The 11130-nt window shown below is 37.6% G+C and overlaps 2 protein-coding genes across 4 annotated transcripts in view; both read right to left on the reverse strand.

The window, feature by feature from the left end:
* LOC106950245 (protein LBH-like) overlaps positions 1 to 2437 on the reverse strand; it is an 18503-nt gene extending 16066 nt beyond the window's left edge. Inside the window, exons 1-2 of one of the 3 annotated variants that reach the window (XM_015036978.1) lie at positions 2230 to 2437; positions 965 to 1049 (exon numbers count right to left, since the gene is read on the reverse strand). In XM_015036978.1, the coding sequence (XP_014892464.1) occupies positions 965 to 966 (2 nt within the window). In that variant the 5' untranslated portion in view covers positions 967 to 1049; positions 2230 to 2437. Of the gene's footprint in view, positions 1 to 964; positions 1081 to 2229 lie in introns of all 3 variants that reach the window. The other 2 variants (XM_015036976.1, XM_015036977.1) reach the window with 2 other exon arrangements.
* A 3742-nt stretch (positions 2438 to 6179) lies between these two features.
* Positions 6180 to 11124, reverse strand: LOC106950246 (neuroblast differentiation-associated protein AHNAK-like). The gene has a single exon (XM_015036980.1). The coding sequence runs from the start codon at positions 11006 to 11008 to the stop codon at positions 7148 to 7150; it is 3861 nt and encodes a 1286-aa protein (XP_014892466.1). The 5' UTR covers positions 11009 to 11124; the 3' UTR covers positions 6180 to 7147.
* Positions 11125 to 11130: the final 6 nt, after the last annotated feature.

An 11130-nucleotide genomic window follows, 5' to 3' on the forward strand; every position in this document is an offset into this window, starting at 1 on the left:
ATGGATGGATGGATGGATGGATGGATGGATGGATGGATGGATGGATGGATGGATGGATGGATGGATGGTTTTTGCCTTACAACTCTCCCATGAATCCCAATTTTAACCTTTTTTTTTTCTTTTTTCATTGCTGAATTCGACCTTATTAGTTTATTTGAGTAGAGACAAGCTTCCAGTAGGAACAGATATTAAATATTTTAGCCTGAGACGAGTCACTATGTGTGTCCCCAGTGAGGCATTTAGATATCGATAAAAAATGATATTATACAAGGTTCAAAATGCAAAATGGATAATGGAACTCACTGTCACTGTTACACATGATCAGCTGAAAGGAGTTCTCTTTCCTGCAGTTCTCAGTTTTCCACAAAATGAAATGTTGCTAATAACAACCAGCTCAGGATTTAACATGAGGAACGACTGTTATTTTACAGGCTCTTCTTCCCTTAATAACCAAAATCCTTATTTGAAAACTACATTTTGCATTTACTCAGGTTATTTTGTGAATTAACCTAATATGAATTCATAACTGAGCTTAATATTTGATAACTGGGATCATTTGGAATGTATGTGTGATTGAATTGAAATACAAACGTCTCAAGACAACATTTGTTGTGAATTGGCTCCTCATGAATAAACTGAGTTGAACTGAATTTGATCATTTGAAACATCTAAGTAGGACTAAATAGCAAAAACAGAATAAGAGAAATATTATATAAAGGGATTTTTTTAATTCAAAGCACTATTGTTCTCACTTAAAGCATAATAATTTAGTTCTTTTGGAAATCTTCATAAGATAGTTATTCTTTACCGTAAAAGTTTGGTTCTGTTACCAGTTACTACCTACAGTTTCCATTTCCTTTTATAAATAATTCATTCATCATTGCAGACATACGGCTGCACCGGTAAATATATATTTTTTTTGGGGGGGTGGAGGGGGGGAGTTCGGTAAATGGTTGATACTTACATGAGAAACCAATCGTATCCACCGATCTTCCTCTGCAGAGGTCTACAAATCGGCCCTGGTCTCCTTTTGATCTGCCGTGAGCAGACTGGGTGACAAACCAGGTCACCAGGTCACATCTGTTAACACGTTTACTAAATATAGTAACTTTGTTGCTTTACTTAGTAACTTTTCTGTCAAAAAAAATTTACTAAATTGGTCAAAAATTGGAATCGATGGGGTCAGACATTGATCGGCCAGAAAACTGCTGATTAGTGCAGCCGTCATTTTAAAGGTTCACAAAATAAAGTTAACATGAATCACCTGAATGTTTCTGGGACTGGAACTGTCTGAAAAAGTAGAAATCGACTACAAACATGGCCTGTTTTGGACTGGACCAAATAACTTGGATTTGTACTAAATGAAGACACCAACAGAGTTTGAATAGCGTGAGATCAAATAAATAAATGAGACACTTTATTAATGTCCAAAACTACACCAGGTAGTCCACCAGGTAGAAAGAACAGAGACACACAACCCTACACACACTCACCACTAGCAACGATTTACAGAGACCTATCAACCTAACAGTCGTGTTTCCAGACTGACGGAGGAAGCAGGAGTACTGAAAAAAATCGACACATAAAAATTAAAAAGCCAACAGACGCGCAAACAAATAAAAACTGCCCAGAGAACTACAGAGAATCTCCCAACCGGAAGTAGCACTTTAACTGCATGCTGCCTACAATCTTATTTCAAGAATGCAGAACTGTCCCTTTAAAACAGAAACGCCGTCTCAAAATGCCACTTTCCCCCCTAAATCCTGTGAGATTTGGGGCCCAAAAGAAAATTTCTTCGCGGCGCCCAAAAACAGGAGCGCCGTTTCCTGTTTCTGTGAAACGCCTCGCTGCCTCACTGCTGTCCTCCAGCTGAAGTTCAGTTTGATTCCTCCTGCTTGTTGCCCCAGTTCACCAGTCCCCTGATATTTCAGCGGCACAGAAGCTTATATTTCTGCAAAGCATGCACGTAACTTGGAAAAAAAAAGAAAATAAATGTTACATAAATGTCTAGACTGGCTGTTTTAGCATAAGTTTAAACTAACTCCCTACACAACAGGTAGATGCTGTTAGAAAGAGCTCCACTACGTGCGGAAACAGTCAAATCCCCCTTAAAATGTTTTCATGTCAACATTTTTTTTTCTTGTTTTTATTTTTTAATTAGCTATTAAAATGAGCTTGAAGACAAATAAAAAAAATATATAATTTAATGGCAAGAAGAAACGCTCCTACCTGTCTGCGGGCTGATCCAGAGTCTCAGAGCAGAAAGGTCTCCCTCCTCCGCTGCCTCATCACACTGATCCTGCTGCCGATGATGCTTCAGCTGCTGCTGCTGCTGCGGCTGATGATGATGATGATGATGATGAGGTGGGCGACAGGCGGAGGAGCGAACAAGGTTTTCTGTGAAGTTACCGCTCGTACGAAAGTGTTTCGAGTCTGCGCAGTGGAGCGTGACTGGTGCTGCCTTCACTGAATTCGGAAAGGTGGGGATTTTAAAGTCAGGTTTAAATCCATTGCGACATGCTTTGGACGTTTTCCCGCGCGCTAGTTGCTTAGTGAGGGCAACAAATTCACTTATTAAAAAGTAACTCACTGGATTGTACGTATAATCGTTTAAATAAAATTCGAAACATGTAAGTTAAATAAATAAATCCGCTTTTGTGTTTGTTTAACAGAACAATTTGCTGTAAGATGAGAAATACTTAGGTAATTAAATTTGTATGTTCTTAATTCAAATTTCAATACTTACGCACCATATTTTCTATATTTATTTGTTCATATATTTTGAAGTAATTTAGGTTCATTCAATAAATAATTTTATTTCTGAAACTTTCCCACTAAATGAAATACATCGTACAGATTTATTACACACAGATGGATTGTTGAAAGCCTACATTTCTGTTAACTATGATGATTTTCCACTGACAGTTAATTAAAACATGACATCTTAAATTAGAATAGTACATCAAATCATTAAATAAAACATATTTAACATAGAAAAATTGGCTAAATAAAACATACATTTACTAATTTTAATGCTATTTTCAAATGGTACTTTTAATCCAACAAACGTGCCATCAACCTAAAACATTTTAGGTTGATGGGAATAACCCTGTCATGGGCAGGGGTTGAGCAATCAAATGTTAGGGATTATTTTCATTTATTACATTTTTATAAATAATTGTCTATTTAAAATTATGAATATAAATTTATTTAAACATTATACATATATTTAAACATATTTAACAAATTCTTTACTCATAGTGCTGTCACTATGCTGAGACAGACTTTTTATCACACTTTTTTCAAGTCATATTCCATATTTGTAAGGGAAGTAGTTTTTATAACTCTGTAACATGGTTTACAGAGATTCTATCAAAAGTCTAAACATACCTGTTAAAATCCTAGATTATCATGATGTAAAATGAGTAAAATGTAATTATCCAGGCAGAGCTGGAGCTGCTGCTCCTCTGAATCGAAGGAGTCAACTGAGATGTTTTGAACGTCTGAATACTTCCTGTCTTCTTGCTTTTGGTGGGGTTATGGGTAAATCATTTGAGGTAGAGGCCCTGGAACTACCCGGGAACTATTGGGGTCCTAGCAAAACAAAAGTGTTGGTGTTGCTGTGGTGCACCACATGGGTTATGTGTCATCATTGAGGGTTCAGAGGAGATGGCGTTACAGGAAGTTGCTGTAACATCCAACAGTCTGTGAAAAAGGTGAGTAAGCAACCGCACAGAGGATTCCTTGTAGATCCATTAAAAAGCATCACCAGAAGTTGATTTGTGTGAATGAGGCCAGATGGCTGGATTGGGGCAATTACCCAGCATGCAAAAGGCATAACCATGCAGGATGACACAACATGTGTAGATAAACTTGCTCCAACTTTGGTCTACTACTGTACACCACGTTTAGATGCAAAATGAAACCACTCAGAACTGGTTGAGGGAGAAGTAGAACAATCCATACCAACTCTATCAGGCTCTGGAAATGCTCTCAACTGTCACACCTGATGATCCCACCACTCCACTGGTGATGTCTCTATTTCTGCCACCTGCAACATTCTAGATATGACTCCTTCTTTTAAATCAAGTCATCTACATTCCCAATTTCCCACAGCTGGTTTGAAGAGTAAAAATGATCAGAATTTTTCTTGCTGAGTGTTTAACTTGGTGGTTTTACAGTTTTTGCTAGCAGGTGGGTAATAACTTTCCTAATTTTGATTAAATTTAAATGTTTAAAACTGAATATGTGAACTTATTTTATGCTTTTCCATGTGATTGGATTTCTACGTCACTGACAAACTTACACTAGAGGAAAACAAAAATTGTAATGATGAGGAAGTAGTCAAAGTTGGACTACACCAGGTAACAGATGAACTCGTTTTTATTAAAAGAATGAACTGTGTCTCCCTCTAGCGGAATATTTCTGCAGTTACATTTTCTGAAGCTGAGTCCAAAGACGGAGCTTGTGCTTCGCCTTCCACATTAACTGTCCCTTTCAGATAAATGTCTCTTCTGTTGCATAATCTATCAAAACAAATATCATAAAAATCCATTCATCCATTAATTCATCAAGAGGGAAGGGACCCTCCTTTAAGACATGAGTTTTTTATGCATAGTATAAATGCAAAACAACAGTGGTCACCAAAACAACAATCAGCTAAATAACTGCAATAATGTTCCGATACTAAAGAAGATAAAAGATTTTTTTTTAGATGAAGAAAATTTAAACTCGAGGTTTAAACTTAAAATTTAAAGGTTTAAATTTAAACTCGAGGTTTAAATTTCCCTCAAGTTTTTAAATCTATAATAAAAGATTAATTTATTTTTAAGATTTATCTTTAAGAAAGAAAAGAAGAAAGACAATCAATCAGCAAACTTGGAAAAAGTTTTATGTTAATTTTTATATTATTTATTGAGTGTAACTTTGTAAATACATTCAGTTATATTATAGCCTATCAGGATAAAAACAAGAGCAGTGACCAAAAAAATAACATGGTTTCCAAAAGCTATTTACATGGCTGGGTCAGTAGTTCTTCTACTAAAGGAAGATATACTTAACAGTTTTAGTGCACATCATAGCAAAGTAGCTTCTGCACAGTGAGTTGTTACAAGTGTAATTGCAGCAGGGCACTTTAAGAGTTTTACAATGAACATTTTACTTCAGCCTTGCAATGGTATTGTTTCTTTACACATCCACTGTAGCCACAGTATATAGATAATTCCTGTACATTTGCTTTTTTTTTTTTTACTTGTATATAGATTTTTTTTGCTGTAAATATTTTTCTGCTTTAAGCGCTAGCTGTGAACATACTCTGGAATATCAGCAACATTGTCTCTCTCCTCTTTCTTTTTTTTTTAACTGAATGCTCTAGTCATCGTCCTGCAAAGTAATTATGCAAAGTGACTTGAACTGATTTTAAAAGTACAAACTGACAGGAAATATTTCACACAGTGTCTTAGAAGAAAAATTCATAACCCTTTAAGTTTTTCATAAAATCTCAACGTATTGTTTGGTTGTGATGCAACTAACTCAAAGTAGCACATTGAAGTAAAGTGGGAGGGAGGAAAAATGCATTTTTACAAAAAAAATTTTTTCCAAAATAAAAATGTTTGCATTATTCAGAGGAGCAGCCTAATGTACAGGCAAACTAAGCCACTGCTTAGGCCACCCAAACCTCTAGGAGCCTCCATAATGTTTCAATCTTAACAAACACCAAAAAGCTAAGACTTTTAGGTTTTATTGAGAATGACAATCCTATCAATTTTGATTTGATGACTTCATAATACATTAATTAAAAGTTAATATATTTCACATATTAACTTTAAATTTTAAGAGAACTGGAAACCTGTATTGAAACTCAAGTGGTCGTAATAGGAATCAAATTAAATTCTGCTTAAAGGGTCATATGTGCCATTTTATAGCATAATCAACTGAACATAATCAACTATGTTAACTTCAATTATTTAAAAAATGCTATATAAGTACTATGACTTAAAAGAAATTTGACTTTGTAATTTAGCACCTTGAAATTGGGCCTCTGTCTCTTTAAAAATTCCTGCTCTTTCTGAAACCCCACCTACAGGAAGTGATCACAACATGGCTCCTCTGCTACGCCTTTAACATTTTTTTTAACCAGCATTTCACTGAGAAATAGCTCCTATTATGAGCTCAGCAGATGTGCAGTTCCACCACGTGTTTGCTAATTGCTGCTGACTAGTCTGAAGGAGCTGATCTCATAGGAGGAGCTGCATCTTGAAAGTGGCACTAGGTTCCCCCAAGAATGGTTGCCATGGAGCTTAATTTGTCAAGCCAATACTCCAGGCATGATTTTTGATGAGGGATAACATTATAACGTGATGTAAAGCTCAAAAAAGTTTATTTTACATAATACTGCCCCTTTAATGGTGCTAGTAGAATCATGCTGTGGGGATGCTACTCTTCAGGGAGGACAGTCCAAATAACAGTTTGTGGCAAGAGTTGAAGGTTAAGGCTCACAGAACAATGTGAAAAGTTCCCTTTGTCTAGATATACAAAGCCTCCAGAAACGCACCCTTGGGATTTGCAGCCAAAAGTAATTCTAGTATCTATTGAGAACTTAAGGAGGGTTGTGTGTTAACACATATATCACATTTTCCAGATTTTTCTTTAAGAATATTGGTAATATTCACTTAATTTAAATACCATATATTGTTTTCCACCATTTTAGGATCCAAAATCCCCATGAAACTTCATGAATGCTGTAGCTGTAATGTAATGAAATGTGATGATGCTATCAATACTTTTGCAAGGCACTGTGTATGCTAGCATAAATCAAACATTGTTTACTATAAACAAACATATGTTATGCATTGAGGAGAATAATTTAACCAGCTTATTAACATCTTGACCACAACATAAATGTAACAGTCGCACTTTGTTACAGCGGTGCAATTCTATAAAGCTCAATAAGCATGCAACTCCACATCACATTGCCGTGGTGATACCTGGATGCTAACAAAGAACTTTCAGTGATTGGTGTGTTAGATTGGTCCCTCATCCAGTTGCCATTTTGTTTTTAACTTCAGGTGGTGAAACTCTATGCCCTTCTTTTATGGCGAGCCTTAACAAGGAGTTGTATCTTTAAGCACAAATTCAAATTCTTCTTTCACTTCTCAGCCTCATCAAAGAACCTCATTTTCTCAGTGTGCACAGAGTCTTTGAGACGTTGAATAGATGATGCTGTCTCCCCTGAGATGGGGTCTGTGGGGCCAAATATATGGGTGATTTGTTTGGTTATAACCACGGTCTCCTTGTTCTCACTTCTTTCAGTTGTTGTTTCTTGGACTAAGTGTTTGACTGTCCTTGTGGCACTTTGAACATCTTGGACCATCCACGATGGAGCTTCATCTCCCTCCGACTGCAAAGCAAAGCCTTCGGCTGATTGGACTTGGACAGCAGACAGAATCTTGGCATGTTGTGACTCAGGAGTAGGCTGTATGTTTGATGTAATGATGTGTATTTTTCCCGACGTTAGCCTTACTGTATCTTCAGAAGAAGATGAAACACCAGAAGACAAAATAGTGATCTTCTCCGGCAAGGAGGGCACATCTGTAATCAGCTCAGTCCTTGTGGTGGAAGTCATGATGTCACTGTGCATCTCTTCAAGTCCAGCACCTGCACTTTCGTCAGAGTATTTGACCGTCACCTTGGTTGGGGAAGGTATGAATGGGCCAACAGGCTCACTTGTGATTGTAGAGCTTACATCAGCAAAAGCATCTGATGATTGGACAGAAAGGGTGGGACTTACTTCCTCGTCCTTGGTTTCCCCTTCTGGGCTGCCATCTTTTACTTGTTCTGCTTTGTCAGGAATCTTTTGTTGTTCTGTTGGGGAAGACGGGCCAAACTTCGGGAATTTAAACCAGCTCGAGCTCTCTGGACTTTTGGTGGTATCTTTCTTTGTTTTTGCCGCTATGTGAATTGTGGTGGGTTCACCTGGTTCATGAAATTCCTTTGAGGTTTCAACATCTTGATCAACTTTGTCCACTTTTCGAACGTCAAAGTCAACATCAATCGACTTAAGAATGTCACCAAATGATGTTAAAGTCAGTTTTGGTGATAGGTTTTCTTCTTTTGGCTCAGTCTTCATTTCCAGTTGATCTTCATTATTTTCATGCTCAAAGTGAACGGATTCATCTTCAGGTTTGGATCTTGAAAGACCCAGCCGTGGTATTTTAAAGGTAGGCAGTTTGAATTTACTTGGAGATCCTTGAACCGCACTATCACTTTCTGTGTTTAGGGTTTCTTGATCTGGTTGTTCTGATTTGGGGGCATCTGATTTAAAATCAATCTTTGGACCTTTGATGATAACAGCAGCACCCTCTCCCAGCTGACTTCCATTGTCTTCAGCTGTTTGATCTGAGATGTGCGTCTCTGTTGTTACCTCATAAGACGAAATGCCAAATCTTGGCATTTTCATAGTTGGCATTTTGAATTTTTTGGACTTGACTTCAGCCTCAGAAGTTGTCATTTCAAAAGCAGTTAGGACGTTTTTGTCTTCATCTGCAGAGAGTTTGAACTCTGTTGTCATGTCGGTTTCATAATTTTCGACTTCTATTCCGTGATCTGGGAGGTCAGCTTTTACTTCAGGCTCCTTCAAGCTTGGCTTTGAAAATGAAAATCTGGGAAGTGAAAACTTACTTTTCTTTAAGCCTGGGTCAAGTTCTGGAGCTGGGGTTGCTTCTACTGCAGGGACCATTGAAGATTTTTTAACATCAACATCTGAGATTTTGGTCTCCATTGACGTAACACCAGCTTTTGGAGCTTCCATGTTGACATCGACTTCAGAGGCTTTACCACCAGTTCTTGAAAATGAGATGCTAGGAAAAGTCCAATTTAGCCGTTTTACTTTACCTTCAAGTTCAACTGTAGGTACATCTTCGCCTTTTGCCTCAGCACCAGGTAGCTGGACTTCATATTTCTTTAGTTCCCCTTCTTTCACATTCAAATCTACTGAATCTGTATCAACATGAAGATCCACATCACCCCTTTTCTCTTTGGTCATTTTAGGTATTTCCATATTGATATGTGGGGTTACAGCTCCAAATTTAGGTAATGTAATTTTAGGCATTTTAACTTCTGATGTAGTGTCAATATCAGCTTTGATCTCTGGAGACTTAACGTCCATTTGCACAGAAGGTTGCTCCACTTTTGCATCGGAAAAATGAACTTCAGCTTTGACTTCTGGTGCTGTGACATCTACATCTGCCTTGGGTAAGCTGATGTTGGTATGCGGTCCTTTGGATTGTGATAATGAAAAACCAAGGCTTGGAAGTTTAAATTTACTTCCTTTTCTTTCATCATCAGTTTCTGAACTCCTTAGATCCACAGATGGACCCTTAATTTTAATGCTTGGTTCTTCTGTTGTAACTGTGAGAACTTCCTCCAAAGTAGTACTTTCACCTTTCACTGTTTTGGCATCGTGTACTTGTTTGTTTGAACTTTGGGTAGCAAGGCCAAATTTTGGCAACTTGAATGTTGGCATTTTAAATTTGGATGGTGATCCATCAGTGTCCTTTGACACAACCGTTATTTCAGTCGCCTTAGTATCTATCATGGTGACAGTGTTTTTAGGTTCACTATCCTCCTCAGCTTTCTCCAAAGGAGGACCTTCTTCCGTAGAGCTTTGAGTAGTAAGCCCAAATTTTGGTAACTTGAATCCAGGCATTTTAAATTTGGATGGTGAACCATCAGCTTCCTTTGTCACTGTTTTGATTTCAGGTCCTTTAATTTCTATTGCAGCAGATGTTTTTATCAGATTCTCGTCATCAGGGAGTTTTACTTCAGCTTTTACTTCTGGCAATGTAACATCTACTTCTGTCTTTGACAACCCTGAATCACTGCCAGTCCCTTTGACCTCTGTCGCAGAAAAACCTAGAGTTGGCAACTTAAACTTTTTTCCTTTTTCTTCATGATCAATTCCTTCAGTTTTTAGCTCTAATAATGGACCCTTGATTTCAATGGTTGGTGCTTCTGTGGTAACTACAATAACCTCTTCAGAAGTTGTGATTTTACCTTCTACTAGTTTTACACCTTTGTCTAATGGAGGTTCTTCTCCAGTGGAAGTTTGAGTAGCAAGCCCAAATTTTGGTAACTTGAAATTTGGCATTTTAAATTTGGAGGGTGATCCTTCTATAGTCTTTTTTGTATCTTTGGTTTCAAGTGCTTTAGTTTCCACTTCAACAGAAGATTTGTTGCTTGGAAGTTTGACTTCAGCTTTTACCTCTGGTACTTTAACCTCTACATCTGTCCTTAAGCTCAAATCAGTCTCTGTCTCTTTGGCTTGAGGTACTGAAAAACTCAGACTTGGCAGTTTGAACTTCCTTCCTTTTCCTTCAAGATCACTTCCTTCGGTGCTGAAATCTACTGATGACCCCTTGATTTCAATGCTTGGTCCTTCTGTGGTAACTATAAGTACCTCCTCTAAGCCTGTGGTTTCACCGCCACTGATTTTGACACCTTTGTCAAAAGAGGGTACTTCTTCAGTGGAACTTTGAGTGGCAAGCCCAAATTTGGGTAATTTAAAAGTTGGCATTTTAAACTTGGATGTTGATCCTCCAATGTCCTTTGCTTCGACTTGAAATTCAGGTCCTTTAGTTTCTATTTCTGTTTCTATTCTTTTCAGTTCATCATCAGGAAATTTGACTTCAGCTTTGAGTTCTGGTTGTGTAACATCTACACCTGTCTTCAAGCTTAAATCTGTGTCCGGCACTTTGGTCTGTGTAGCAGAAAATCCAAGACTTGGCAACTTAAACCTTTTTCCTTTTCCTTCATGTTCATTTCCCTGTTTTTTTGACTCTATGGATAAATCCCCAATTTCAACACTTGGTCCTTCTGTGCTAACTACAATGACCTCCTCTGACATTGTCATTTCTCCTTCAGTTATCTTCAAATCTTTGTCCAAATGAGGCACTTCTGCTGTGGAACTCTGAACAGAAAGTCCAAATTTTGGCATCTTGAATGTCGGCATCTTATACTTGGATGGTGACCCCTCTGTTTCTATTTTTGTACCTTTAAATTCTGGAGCTTTAGCTTCCACTTCAAAGGATTTGCTAAGCTTTTCTTCAGGTATTTTGATTTCTGTTTTGACTT

Source organism: Poecilia latipinna, unplaced genomic scaffold, assembly GCF_001443285.1.
Source record: "Poecilia latipinna isolate Pla-1442-1.1 unplaced genomic scaffold, P_latipinna-1.0 Scaffold386, whole genome shotgun sequence".
In the NCBI taxonomy this organism is placed as follows: Eukaryota; Metazoa; Chordata; class Actinopteri; order Cyprinodontiformes; family Poeciliidae; genus Poecilia; species Poecilia latipinna.

Bases quoted from the DNA above. Each gene is read 5' to 3' on its own strand.
- LOC106950246 (XM_015036980.1), bottom strand. From the start codon at position 11,008: ATGCCGACATTCAAGATGCCAAAATTTGGACTTTCTGTTCAGAGTTCC.